At 47.7% G+C, this 15138-nt stretch overlaps 1 protein-coding gene across 3 annotated transcripts in view; it reads left to right on the top strand.

The window, feature by feature from the left end:
* ACSL6 (acyl-CoA synthetase long chain family member 6) overlaps positions 1 to 15138 on the top strand; it is a 410748-nt gene that overhangs the window by 251282 nt on the left and 144328 nt on the right. For 2 of the 3 annotated variants that reach the window (XM_085618041.1, XM_085618043.1), the window contains exon 11: positions 3641 to 3718. In XM_085618041.1, coding sequence (XP_085474167.1) covers positions 3641 to 3718 — 78 coding nt within the window. Of the gene's footprint in view, positions 1 to 3503; positions 3582 to 3640; positions 3719 to 15138 lie in introns of all 3 variants that reach the window. The other variant, XM_085618042.1, reaches the window with a different exon arrangement.

Here is a 15138-nt window from a genome sequence, read left to right as displayed (position 1 = left end):
AACATATATTTGTAATAAATAAACTCACTCGTTTTGTCTGTATCTAATGCCTTGACCGTGGCACTCTTTCTGTTGTGACGGGTGGGGTGGTGTATTTCGGGGCGGGCGGGGCCAAGGCTGATAAAAGAGAATGCATTCAACATGGTCAATGCATCTGAAGTGCGCATGTCTTGTTGGACGGTTGTTCTGGTATGTCCAGCCCTACAAGCACACTTGACGCCTCGCATATTCATGCTGTATTAGGAGACTGGGAGAACACATATGCAGCTCCCCAGTCTCCCATGGAGCATAGGATTTGCCTGACCAAACCAATCTCGGTGCTGGTTTCATGCCTTTTACTGTTATAAACTGTCTGAAAGTAGCATCAGGATTGGTTTTAAAGGTATAGCCTATACTCGTACAGCCGGGACTCAAGTGGCAACTTGGGGACAGGAGAATTGCACAACTTGACCAATCACCGTGTGGCTTTGTTTTGAAACCACACGGTGATTGCCCATTTGCCTGTGGCAGTCTCGCTCTCTGGCAGTGTGCTAACTCCCTTTACACTGCACGGCTCATGCCACTGTACTAGCAGTGAGGGTGTGAAAATGGGAGCACTGCTGCCGAGAGAGCCTCCTGTAGACAGACCACTGTGTGCACCTGCCAGGTACAATTAGCAATTCATTACGTCGGGACTGACTGCAGCATGTAAGTTTAGAGTGTTTCCTTCGATGTTGCCAGTCACCATTGTTTGTTTCCGCGGGAGCCATTCTGCCTTCTACTAAATCCTTCTCAGCTGCTGGTCAATAAAGCAAAATAAACAAAAATGCTGTCACTAGAAGTCAAGAAAAAAAGGAAAATGTTTCTTGCTTCTCTTCTAGTGACAGCGTTTTTATTTTGCTTTATTGATGAGAGAGAGTTCACTCCATCGACAGCCACTTTTATGCCACACCACTTTCAAAAAGCATCATCCGCCACTGATCCATACCCAAACATAAAGCTTTGTTCCAACTGAGCAGACCCCCCGCCCTCCTTAAACAACAAGTCAGTCCAAACCTGAGTTGTTTGGTTAGGCCTGGACTAGTGATAACCAGGGTAGCAACGCTCTGGTTTAGCCCTAAAGTAAGGTACAGCATTACCTTCTCCCCTCAAAGTTATGCATGTCAATAAGGTGAAGCAAGAGAAACAAAAAGGTATGCATGTCGATAAGGTGAAGCAAGAGAAACAAAAAGTTATGCATGTCGATAAGGTGAAGCAAGAGAAACTAAAAGTTATGCATGTCGATAAGGTGAAGCAAGAGAAATAAAAAGTTATGCATGTCAATAAGGTGAAGCAAGAGAAACAGCTCCTTCCTCTTGCTCGTCCAATGGTACCCCTGCCACTGATCTTGCCTCAAGATTCATGAAGCTAGTGGCACAAGCACAAAGTAAGTGCTGCCCTAAGAGCCCTCTTTGCTATCTGTATGCCCTTCCTCTAACCCGCAATGAGCAGGCCGTTGTACTGTTACTGGATGTCAAAAGGTTTATGATGTCACTGCTGCAGATCGGCGCATATAAATTCTCCCTGCTTCCACGGACAGAGTAAACCTACAGTCACACGCACAAACACACATCATACGCTAGGGCCCATCACACTGAATTCACACTATTACTCTATCCACACTGAATATAGGAGAACCAATCTGCATCTACAATGAGGTCAATGAGACCATAATGACTTTGTCTTGAGTCATGATTTTAAAACATAGGAAATAAATTTGAACTCAATAAATGACAAGAAATGAACACCAACACCGTAATTCAAACAAATGCTTATTTATCTAAATTAATTCAGGATGAAAGTCAATAATTAGTAAAATCATTATTCTCATAGTTACCTATTCTAGCTAAAAGGGTCAGGACAGGTCTCTCAGTAAAGTCTCTCGAGATGCCGTCCTCAGCATAGGTTCAGGAAGAAGTCCAAAACGCGATGAACCTCAAGGAACACACTGAACGCAATGGACGCAATGGAACCAAAGAACGCAATGAACACGGACCCTCTCTAGTCTAACATATTTATAGGGGAAATAACAAAATAAAAAGTAACAAACAAATGTTGAATATCCGTTGAGCCGCTGAGCAGAGGAAAGGATGCCATTCGGTTACATTTAGGAAACCTCCGCTCAGGAAAAATCACAAAAATAAAAAGACGGAAGAAGGAAACTCGAGTTTGCAAATGTATCTTTCGTAAATGTTCTTCCTTGATATCTTAGCAGAGCCACCGCAGACTAGTCATTGTTCATTGTGGCTTTATCCTTGTCCAAGGGCAGCTGGAATCGTTCCCAGAGCTGCTGTCTTCACAGAAAACTTTCTAACCAGGCAAAGGCTGTGGTCAGGTGACTCTCAACCATGTTCAGCAAGGCCTCTCGTCAAAATTCAATCACTCGAGTGCAGGCTGTTAAAGGCAGCCATCTTGTTTTAGGCCAAAACGGACCATCTTAATTAAAAGAAACACAAAACAACGTTACCACAGCATAATGATTAAACAGTGTTAGTCTCCACTAATACCCATATGTGTATGTAATTATCTAGCCTTCTGCAACGCAATAAAGCATTAGTACACGTTATTTTAAAAGCATAAACATGAAACATAGCACTTTTACAACACTCATTTAATTAAACCGCACATTATTATTAAACAACATATATGCGTCCCACGTGTAATCGTTTCTTCTCATTAGTAATGTTGGTTAATTCAGACTTTAACGAAACAAACTATTAATTAGTATTTTCAAATTAATATTTTTAATCATAACATATAAACAAAACTGGAGCTTAAAACACGATAAATTTTCAACAGAAAACTCTGCTCCAGCATCACTACTGCTACCCTAGCACTTTGGAGAATCGATGTCAATGGGTAAATCAAGGAATGTCCCCCACAAACAGCTAGTAAGCAGGCAACTAGAGATAACACATTTTCCACTATAAATATTGTGCTATTGCTTCTTTTAGCCCCACAAAGTGCCTACTTATTTTGAAAAGCTTGCAAGTAAGTCATTACATTAGTCATATTAAGATATCAACTGGTTAATTTTCGTCGAACAAATGATACTACACTTAACCAACAAGGTACAATCAAAAATTTGAATAATGGCAACATCTTCAAATGATTGCACCTGTTACAGCAGCGCATCTTGGAGTCTGGAAGCGATGCTAATGTGCCTTGGAAAGAGAAGCTAAGTCAGCCCGGTGCCCGGGACACAAGGCGACAACACGCTGTAGCTCCCCCTCAGTGTGTCTGTGCTCTCTTGTAGCACGACAAGGGCTTTCACTCTGTCTGTGTCCCTGTGCTCTCCAACTAACATAGTCTTGTTGACTTTTGTGGCCTAACACTCTGCTGCTCAGCTCTCTCTTTCGCTCATCTGACAGTCTGTACCCTGTTGCCGCCCTGGTGCAATTTTTCTTTTTATCGTTTTATGACTTTCTTGTTGTCTTCCTGTCAGTGTTTCTCTCCTTTCTGTCTCCCATGCCCTTCACCTGCAGAAAGTGATCTTTCCGAGACAGGACGATGTGCTCATCTCCTTCCTGCCTCTGGCTCACATGTTTGAAAGAGTTATGCAGGTAAGACGCTTATCTGACCTCACCTGGCCTTGCCGGGCTGCTTGTGTTTTTTTTTTCAGAGTCAGTGGTCCCCCACATGTGCGGATGTACACATTTCCTATTTGCCCCTAGCACATATGTTTGAGAGGATGGTGCAGGTAAGGTCTAAATGTTAGCATGGACGTGATTGTCCATGCCAAAATTAATGAGAAATCAATTTTCAAACAAATTACATTAATTCAAAAATCAACGTGTTTAATTAAATATGCTTAATTTGTGTAACACTGTTAATTAAACTAATATGAACAAACACAGGAAGGTAAATTGGTCTATGAGCCAGTGTGGTAACCCATACAAAATATCAATTCTTCATTTTCAGAATTTTTGTTTTTACAGTTTTAGTAAAATAAGAACCACATACAAAATGTCAAATGCCCACCAGAAGTCATTTAGTAGTAAAATCTAAATTTATTTAGACCACAGTCTGTCAAACTAAAAGACATGATAACACTGATATTAGATAACATTCCACCAAGCCGAAACAGACTAAATATTTGCATATTGCTTAAGACGATTGAACCAGATTAAAAACTTCCTATGAAACAGCGTAAATATTAAACATATCAATTAATTGTTTTAAACCAATCCTACTAAAATATCAGTGATAACATCCAATCAATCAATCAATCAATCAAAGCATTTATATAGCGCACTACTCACCCAGAGGGTCTCAAGGCGCTGGGGGAGGGGGGTCCGCTACTGCTCGAACAGCCAGGTCTTGAGTTGCTTCCTGAAGGCGAGGTGGTCCTGGGTCAGGCGGAGGTGGGTCGGGAGGGAGTTCCATGTCTTGGCGGCGAGGTAGGAGAAGGACCGTCCCCCTGTGGTGGCTCTTCGGATGCGGGGGACGGCGGCGAGGGCGTGGCCGGTCGATCGAAGCTGGCGTTTGGGAGCGTAGAAGTTGAGGCGGCTGTTGAGGTATCCTGGGCCTTGGTTGTGTAGGGCTTTGTGTGCGTGGGTGAGGAGTCGGAAGGTGATTCTCTTGTTGACCGGGAGCCAGTGCAGGTCTCTCAGGTGTCCGGAGATGTGGCTGCGACGGGGGATGTCCAGGATGAGTCGTGCTGAGGCGTTCTGGATTCGCTGGAGTCTCTTCTGGAGTTTGGCGGTGGTTCCGGCGTAGAGGGAGTTGCCGTAGTCCAGACGGCTGGTGACGAGGGCCTGGGTGACCGTCTTCCTGGTCTCGGTGGGGATCCACCGGAAGATCTTACGTAGCATGCGCAGGATGTTGAAGCACGACGAGGAGACGGCGTTGACTTGTCTGGTCATGGAGAGGGAGGAGTCCAGGATGAAGCCCAGGTTGCGTGCGTGGTCTGTTGGTTTGGGTGCGCTGCCTAGGGCGGGGGGCCACCAGGAGTCGTCCCAGGCGGAGGGTGAGCATCCCAGGATGAGGACTTCCGTCTTGTCCGAGTTCAGTTTCAGGCGGCTGTTCTTCATCCATTCGGCTACCTCTTTCATCCCTTCGTGAAGGTTGGCTCTGGCGGTGGCGGGGTCGTTGGTGAGGGAGAGAATCAGCTGGGTGTCGTCGGCGTAGGAGATGATGTTAAGGTTGTGCTGGCGTGCGATGTCTGCGAGGGGGCTCATGTAGACGTTGAAGAGGGTTGGACTGAGTGAGGAGCCTTGAGGAACGCCGCAGATGACTTCGGTGGCTTCAGATCTGAACGGGGGGAGGCGGACTCTCTGTGTCCTTCCGGCGAGGAAGGAGATGATCCACTCCAGTGCCTTCTCCTGGATTCCGACGTTGCTGAGTCGCTGCACTAGTGTACGGTGGCAGACAGTGTCGAAGGCCGCGGAGAGGTCTAGGAGGATGAGGGCTGCTGTTTCTCCGTAGTCAAGCAGTGCTCGGATGTCATCGGTGGCTGCGATCAGGGCGGTCTCGGTGCTGTGGTTGGCCCGGAAGCCAGACTGCGAGAGGTCGAGGGAACCGTTCGTCTCGAGGAAGGCGGCCAGCTGCTTGTTGATGGTCTTCTCGATGACTTTTGCAGGAAACGGGAGCAGCGAGATGGGGCGGTAGTTCTTGAGGTCGGTGGGGTCGGCTGATGGCTTCTTTAGTAGAGCGCTGAGTTCGGCGTGCTTCCAGCTCTCCGGGAAGGTAGCGGTGTCGAAGGAGGTGTTGATGATGTCCCGCAGGTGGGGTGCGATGACAGCGTCGGCCTTGTTGAAGACGTGGTGAGGGCAGGGGTCGGTTGGAGATCCGAAGTGGATGGAGTTCATCGTGCGGACGGTGTCTTCGGTGCTGATCGGGGTCCAGGCGCGGAGGGTGGTGGTGGGGGGCGGTGGTTCGGTCGTGGCGTGCGTCGGTTGAGTGCTGAAGCTGTTGTGTATGTCCGCGATCTTGTTGTGGAAGTAGGAGGCGAGGGAGTTGCAGAGGTCTTGCGAAGGGGTGATGTCGTTGTTTCCGGCGTTGGGGTTGGAGAGCTCTTTAACGATGTTGAAGAGTTCCTTGCTGTTGTGTGCGTTGTTGTCCAGTCGTTCCTTGAATGCGGTTTTCTTGGTGGCGTGGATGAGTTGGTGGTGTTTTCGGGTGGCGAGCTTGAGGGCAGTCATGTTGTCCGGTGTTGGGTCTCTGCGCCATGTCCTCTCGAGGGCTCGGCAGTTCTTCTTGGAGCTCTTGAGTTCGTTGGTGAACCATGGGGCTTTCTTGCTACCGGGTCGGCGGGGTCTTCAGAGGGGCGAGGTCGTCTGCGCAGTTGCTGATCCACTTCGCGAGGTTGGTGGCCGCCTGGCTTGGGTTCGTTGCGCTGGTGGGAGGGTTCATGCTCAGGGAGGTCGCGAGCTGGTCGGCTGTGATCTTGTTCCAGCTTCTGCGTGCAACCTGTTGCTGGTGGTGGTGGATCGTGGTCCTTCTGAAGCTGAAGTGGACGCAGCTGTGGTCCGTCCAGTGGAGTCCGGTGGCGTGGCTGAAGGCGATGTCCTTGCTGGATGAGAAGACGGGGTCGAGTGTGTGTCCGGCGTAGTGGGTGGGGGTGGTGACCAGCTGCTTGAGTCCCAGGTTTGCGAGGTTGTCCAGCAGGGTGATGGTGTTGCGGTCGTTGTTGTTCTCCAGGTGGAAGTTGAGGTCCCCGAGGAGGATGTAGTCAGCGGAGAGGAGGGCGTGCGGGCTGATGAAGTCGGCGATGTCTTCGCTGAATTGTGTGCGTGGTCCCGGGGGTCTGTAGATGAGGGTGCCTCTGAGGGTTGTCTTGGGGTTGATGTGGACCTGGAAGTGCAGGTGCTCGGCGGGTGCGAGGGTGTCGTTGGTGTTGGTCGTGATGCGGATGGTGTTCCTGTGGATGATGGCGATGCCTCCTCCGGTCTGGTTGATGCGGTCCCTTCGGATGATCTTGTAGCCGTCTGGGATGGCGATGGCGATGTCGGGCGCTGAAGAGGCGTTCATCCAGGTTTCCGTGAGGAAGGCGACGTCTGGTGAGGTTGTGTCGAGCAGGTTCCAGAGCTCGATGGCGTGTCTGTGGACGGAGCGGGTGTTGAGCAGGATGCATTTCAGGTGGCTGCTGCTGTTGCTCGTCTTGGTCGGTGCTGGAGTAGTGCTGGTCCGGATGCAGGTGAACTTGCAGGCGTTGCAGCAGAAGGGTCCGTGGGTGCGTCTCGGGGTGGCTCGGTAGCATCCTGGGATTCGGCCGGCGTTGAGGGTGGCGGCGTCGTATGTCCGGCGGGTGGGCTGGGGTCTGCGGGGGCCAGGGGTCCTGGCACTGGGCGCGGGCCAGGCGTGGACGGGCGCAGGCGGGCTTACCTTTGGCGCACCTTCGGCGCTCAGTCGGCGCTCCCGCTGCGCGCGTCCGCTGCGCGGTCGCTCTGGTTGCTGTCCCCTTAAGAAGGGGGACGAGAGGGCGGGTCAGCTGGGCGGCGGGAGCGGCTCGGCCAATGGGCCGGTGGTGGGCGGGGCCTGTGGCGAGCTGCGGCGGGAAACTGGCGAGCGGGCGGCTCTGCGGCAAGGCTGGCAGGCAGGAGCAGGAGGCGGCAGGAGGAGCAAGGGGGTGACCCGGCCTGGTGAGAGGCGCAGCAGTCACTCCCGAGCACTCCTTGCTGTCCCCTTAAGAAGGGGGACGAGAGGGCGGGTCAGCTGGGCGGCGAGAGCGGCTCGGCCAATGGGCCGGTGGTGGGCGGGGCCTGTGGCGAGCTGCGGCGGGAAACTGGCGAGCGGGCGGCTCTGCGGCAAGGCTGGCAGGCAGGAGCAGGAGGCGGCAGGAGGAGCAAGGGGGTGACCCGGCCTGGTGAGAGGCGCAGCGGTCACTCCACATAAAACAGTTGACATTACAATTGAGCTAAGGGAAGGTACTAGTTCAATGAATGCTTTTTAAGTTACTTTTAGTTCAATGTTGCTCGTGGAACCTTGGAGACTGACTTGTTATTTCATATTCTCCACTTGACCAAATTCAGTGTTCTGGGGCAAATCACTACATGGCGAAACAATTAGAGACCACCTAGCCATCAATATTAAACACTATATTAAGGCTGGATAGTGACTGATACTTACCACAAAGCTACAGGTATAAGGAAACCCTACCAGTCTAGCGGGGAACAGACAGATGAAACTTTACTAAGAACAAGCCACTACAAAGACTTGTTTTCTCTATTTGAATTGTCAGTGCCTGGTGATTTACAAATGCAGCCCATACATCCTCTCTGCACTAACGTTTCTGCTGTGCCAAATGAAGCTTGTGGAGAGAGGAATCCACTTTGAGGGCATATGGGTATCAGGATATTGTGGTAGCTGGCTGCATTGTGATATGTTGCATGTAGGAACATCTAGAGGACTTTATGTGGAAAGCCAATATAGCTTACTTCCTCTCAGGAAGACCCACTTTATTAAAGAGGAGCTTGAGTTATGGAGGACCGGGAACTCTTAAGACCATCTTTCCAGGGAAAGGACTATTTTAGAGCTGTCCTAAACAGAAGATAAATCGATGTAAATCAAGTCTATCTTTCCTGGCTTAAAACCTTGTCAAGAAGTCTTGAAAATTCTCTGATGAATCAGACCCATAGTTTTTATCAAGATGGGTTCTGCTTTCATTTTAATACAATGAAAGGTTGTGTTGACAGACCGAACATGTGTCTACAGATGATTTAAGTGGCTCCCTTTGGCTGAATAAAGGGTCGTCCCTCCTTAGAATGTCTATGCAGATGCATAGAACATCCTCATTGAACTAGTCAAAGTGCACAGGAAAAATGTGTTTGATCAGAAGGAAGGAGATCCTGAGTGCTTCTACAATAGTTCAATTTCTCATTTTGTCACAAATGCTGGACCTAAGAGTACTCAGAAAGAGAGCAGAGAATGAGAACCGAATACCAGGGCGCTGTCTTAGTGCTTTACAGAATATGACAGTGGAGTGATAAATGTAGACACGATTAGTTGAGAACACGGTCATTAAAATAAGCAGATCCTAAAGGCATAAAGTAAAACACTAATCCTGATCTCATCATTTTCCAGACCACTGTATGGTTTTCCTAAAGACCCATGAATGCACAGCTGACCCAAGTAATGTGACCCTGCTGCCTAGAAGTAGCATTTGTCTGCACAAGCCACCAATTACTATTTCATGGATCTAAAGCAATGATGCACCATACAGTATATGATGAATAGGAATGTGTTGGCTAACAGTATAAATAACAATACAGCAAATGTGTGCTAGGAAAAGCATGTGTATACAAAAACTCTGAAATAATTCTACCTACTCTATGAAACAACCTAAATATGGCCAGTCTCAAAGATTTGGAAAAGTGTATATATTCCTGTTTTGCGCAACTTGTAGGAACGTTTAGCTAATCATCTGGTAACATCGTGAACTACATAGTTTATAAACTCATAAATGTGTTGTTACTGGCTCACAAGGAACTAGTTTCAGCAGTAATGAGTACGCGCAGAGCATCCTCGGAGAGGTTGGGTGCCGCTTCAGTAATGTGTCACCATGGCAACAGGTCTTTATAGTGAAAAGTATTGTTCATATTTTTGTCCTCGTGCAGTGATAGAACACTTTAATCATATTTCACTGCCTCTTGCAGTGTTGGCTCAAGAATGTTGTTGTTGTCTCAGAAAGTTCACTTGAGCAGCTGGCAGAAGCTGAGGTAGGTGGCGATGTACACAATGGATCATGAAGAAAACATTTGCAGAAATGCTAGAAGCTAAACTTTCCAAAATCAATTTAGCTAATTGACTTGGCTGGGGATTCTTGTTCTGGAATAGGCTGAGTTTATATCTCCAATTTGGATATCTTCTTAAACTAGTCATTATCAGCCTATAATTCATGCATGAATCACGGAATGCTAGGATAATATTCTGCATGCCTGGTACCGGAGCATCTGATCCTTGTAAACTATGTCAAGCGCATAGTTTCCAACCTTGCAACCTCTCGGTATACAGAATCCACCCTCTGGTTTCTAGCCTGGGGCCATCAGCAGGGTGTAAAATGCGGAATAGGCACAGCTTTATGGTATCAATTTATGAAGTTTCAATACTGTAAAAGAGACCTGCAGGGGAAATGAGTGGAACTAGAGAGACATTTCTAGCTGCAGCTCAAAGCACTGAATGGTGCTCTTTAATATAGGTCTCCATGGAAACCTACAGCTCTATTTTTAACTTTCTGAAAGTGGTCCGACTGGAATTCATTCGAGGCCAGCATGTAGGTCATTGACACAGAATAAAACTATTCATTGGTTGAATAACAAGGGGGGGGGGTGGATATTGGATTTATCCTTTAAAGAGTTCGATGGTCCGAAGAACTTCCTGGCTAGGTCTAGGTAGAAAGGAGTCAAAAGGAGGTGGAGTGATAAAAAAAAATCTGAACTCTAGTGAAGACACTTTTAGCCATCCTAGGAAACCAAATCAAACTGCAAAGCAACACCCAAGCATTACCTTTGAGTTACTTCTACAGAACATCTTTATTGCCCAAAAATCAAATAACATCTTTGTTGATGATTGTCCAACTTTAATCAGTCATAGATACAACATACCCACTGGACACTCTTTTGAACCCCTGGATGCATTGGGAAAAATAGACTGACGCTATAACAGTGTATCCCCTTTAATCAGAAAATGCTGTTGCTTCATCTCAGGTCTCGGAATCCTATCATGACCAAGTTAAAAGGGCATTGAGTACAGTCTCATGGAATATTGCTGGAGCACGCTCAAAAACTTCAAATCCAGATTGTATCATTTTCCTGAACACACATGACATTATATGTTGTCAAGAAACCTGGATGCAGACAAATTTCAATATTAATGGGTAGGAGGGCCTTTTCCAACCCGCATTGCCACCTTAGGCTGGTAGAGCAAGTGAGGGGCTGGCCACTTTTCTTTCTATGAAATTCACTGAGACTACTATTTGTGGGCAACTTTAACATTCTGCTAATAAACTTTTAGTATAACAATTTTAACGAATCAACAAAGGACATTATTGATCCACTAAATTAATTTTGAGAGGATTTCTTTAAAAAAAACTAAACGCATTGTTCACATCATCTGGGTTGGCGATTTTAACATAACCTTTTGCAAGTTTTCAGATACCAGGGTCTGCGGCCTTAGGGCTTGTCAATCTGATAATATCACTCATTTTTCTCATTCTTTTTATGATGGGACGTTAAACGATTTGATATTAAAGTGTAATTTAATTTTTCCAAGTGACGTTGGTGGTACAAAAAATGCATGTGTTCAAACTTTTATAGGGAATCAAATAGGTAACCCCATAGACTATAGTATATTGTCAACTGAATTTCCCCTTATTTAACTGCCTTTGTGACAGCTGGTAGATGTATGAGCGATCACAACCCCCTGTTTATTGAGTTGGATTCCTTTATTAGAATCCTTAAAGTAAATCGATCTGATAATTTGGAGATCACTAGGAATAAATGTTTAAAATTAAAATGGGAGACTGTTGACCCAGTTGCTTTTAACCATACCGTTGTTAAAGAAGCCAGGGCTTCTATTAATGTCTGTTTGACTGATGACTTGGGACCAGCTGCGAAACAGTTCAAATTTGCTAAGAACCTTATGTCCCTCATCCCTTCCCCCGAGAAGCCACCTTCTCGCTAGTTTTACTCAGCATGCTCATCTGCAAATAGGAATCTAATCTTTACACTGAAAAAGCATCTGAAGTTGAGGAAGCTAGGGTAACTTATAAACAAGTCCTAAAAAAAACCTAAAAACATCTTCAAGCGGCTGGCAAATTGAGAGATAGCTCAAAGTTCTGGGAAGAGATCAATATACCCTTTTTAAGGAGCGCAGTAATCCTAGTATTGATTCTGTAATACCGATGGAGGCATGGCGTTCTCATTTCACCAAAATCTGCGCACCAGAAGATGTGCCCATTTTACCAGAGCTCAACAGCATTCCTGTCTCTGAGTCCTCTCAGGATTTTCAACATATTTTTGAAGTACAAGAGGTCATTACAACTATAAAAAAAGGGAATTCCAGATAAAGCCACAGCACCAGACGGGGTACCAGCGGATATTTGTAAATTAAATCTTTCTTTTCTACTTACAAATGTATTCAGATCTTTAGTGAAGGGGCCCATCCCTGAGTCCTGGAAGATCGCCACTGTGGTCCCTATTTTTAAAAGGGGATCGGTCCCAGACGACCTGCTACCATCCGATCTCCCTGATCGACTCTAGCGCAAAGAATCTAGGTGGAATATTATTGTCCCATCTTGAAGATTGGGCCATGGTAAATAACATTTTGTCAGAAGCTCAATCTGGTTTTAGATCTGGTATAGGGACAATTAAACAGTGTTTAGACCTCTAATTAATTTGGAGGAAGTACGTGAAGGCTAAAAAGGGTTCCTTGCACCTTGCTTTTTTGGTTTAACAACAGATTTTATTGAATTTTCAACGTACCACAAGGGCAGAGCCCAGCAAGCAAAGTACAATCGGAATGCGGAACGGAAAGTCCCTGGGTACTGTATAACAACAACCCCAAAAGTCTGCAGAACATCAGACCAAGGGAAACACCCATCCCCCCACCACTCAAGTGCGCACCATACATACTTTGATAGCATTATATGCACAAACCAAAGGAATTCCCATCTACATCTTTTCAGCACAGATACTTTAAACAGGTAAATCATTCACCACCAGTCGTTCAATAGGGTCCCGGGTGGCTGTCTCTGACATTAAGGACAGATCTATACCCTGTACTTGGCCCACCTTGACCAGATCTTCCCATGCTTCTGTGGATACCCCTTCGCCTGGAACACAGCAATCTCCGCTGACATGCACCTATCCAGGGCCTTTTTCCAATTGGTTATATAGGGCTGGGACGTATCCTTACAGTGCTGTGCTATGTCCCGCTTAGCCAATGTGAGACCTAAAAACAAAAGGTGTCTTTTATACCTGTTCCCCTCGGAGGTCTTCTGTACTGTGTAAGAGCGCCAATCTAGGGTCTGTCGGGACATCCCATGCTAGTAAACGCCCCATGCAAGACAACACACCAGACCAAAAGAGCTGCTGTGCCCCGCAGTTCCACACCGTGTGTAGGAACGACCCCTCGTCTGCACAACATCGGAGACAGATGGGGAACTGAATTGCCCTCATTTTCCGGAGACGCGTGTAATATACCCTGTGGAGGTATTTAAATTGGATTAGACTGTATCTGGTAGAGACGGCGGCGTACCGAGGGCTAGCCAGCACCTCGACCCAATCGTCGTCCGTCAGAGCTGGTAGGACAGCCTCCAAAGCCGCCCGGGTACGGTGAATAGTGGTCTTGGAGTGTGTAGTGAGGGTTTTGTAAATTTTCCGGACTTTGTGGGGCCACAAATCTCCCATCAGTAAGCAACCTTCCAGCGGGTGGAACTCAGGTAGCGACTCTAGTTGCCGAATCAGGGGGGTCAGTGCGTGATGGAGCTGCAAATAGCAATGGAATTGTGATTTATGAAGGTCAAAATCCACCTGCAGCCTTTGAAATGATTTGAGGGTGGTCCCCTGCATTATGTCTCCGAGTGTAGATATACCGATATCATCCCATCTACGAAACCCCACCAGCGAAGAGACAGGCCGAAGATACGTTCCCTGCCAGAGGGGGGTGGCGCATGTCAACGTACCCCACCAACACGTGGACCTAACCACCCGTCTCCATGTCTGAATAACTACCCAGCAGCCCGGGGGAAGCGCCTCCAGGGAGAAGCTACTGTATAGGAAATGGAGCGAGGGGGTACCCGCCATGGCCGACCGCTCCACGGCGTAGGCCGGATCTGTCTGCGAGCCATACCACCACTCATTGATCACCAGGAGATGCGAAGCCCAGTCTGCCGCTGCAATACCACCACAGTACGTGGACTAAGTGCACGTCGCGAGTGCCACGCGAATCACGCCCCCTTGCCAGAAGAATCTATTAAGGAGTGCGTTAATTTGGCGAAACCACGACGGGGGGATAGGGAACGGGTATTTCTGGAGCCTGTAGAGTAGGCGCGGCAGAGACACCATTTAAAAAAATTGCGGACCTGCCGTATAACGATAGGGGAAGTTGAGACCAGATCGTTGTTTCATCCCAGACGGCGGGCAGCAGCGGAGCTATGTTGTGTGCCCAGGTGTCGCTGGGGCACCGTGTTATGTAGACCCCTAGGTACTTAAGGCTCACGTCCGTAATGATTTTTTTTTTATTTATTTATTTTTTTTATTTATTTTTTATAAAAACCTTTATTTCTTCAAGAATCTGGACACAGCTATTCAGCCGACAACCCGGAGGTTCGGCAGCTTCATTAGGAGAGTATAGAGAATCGTCCACAGTACATTGAAGGAGCAGTGAGAAGGTTCCATTTTTAATAATTACAAACACACAACAAACCCCAGCAAGGCAACAACACTGAATGCCCACGGTGGTAGCCCCTCAGGGGGAGCCGGACCCCAATCATCTAACGGTCACAGTACTATGATAAGAGGAAAAAGGGGGAAAAGCAGAGGCCCAAGAGGTCAATTAACCATCACATCTACATACGGAGCTGGAAAGAATGTCAAGAAGAAAGCTGTTCCTCGGGGGGATCCAGATCAGGGGCAAGACATATTCCCCCCCTGTATTGGTTCCACCGCCCCCAGATGGCATGCCACCTCCGAGGGCGGCCTCTGGCGCAATATACTGTCTTCTCCCTGAGCATACTCCAGTCCATATTTTCTTTCCACGCAGTTAACGTGGGGGGCCCCCCGGAACCCCACAAGCGCGCGATGTCCCTCTTAGCAACCATGTTACCCAGGGTCACCCACTGGGTCTGTGCCTCATCATGGTCAGTGGGCCCCCAGACATTCAGGAGACAACACCGCGCCTCCGGCTGCATGGCAATGCCCGTCACCTCCCCCATCACCGCATGGACTCGCCTCCAAAATTCCGTGATGACACCACATTCCCAGATGATATGTAGGAAAGTACCCACCATACCGCATCCCCTCCTACATAGGCCTTCCTCAGAGAATCCCATATGAACCAGTCGCGGCCCCGTCACATACACTCGATGCAGGATCTTAAGCTGCACCAGCCTCAGACGCGACGGGATCGCAACCTCCTTAGGAGAGGAAACAGCAGACTGCCAGTCCTCATCGTCCAACT

Source organism: Triturus cristatus, chromosome 7, assembly GCF_964204655.1.
Source record: "Triturus cristatus chromosome 7, aTriCri1.1, whole genome shotgun sequence".
Lineage (NCBI taxonomy): Eukaryota > Metazoa > Chordata > Amphibia > Caudata > Salamandridae > Triturus > Triturus cristatus.
This window is presented reverse-complemented; position numbering and strand designations above follow the sequence as displayed.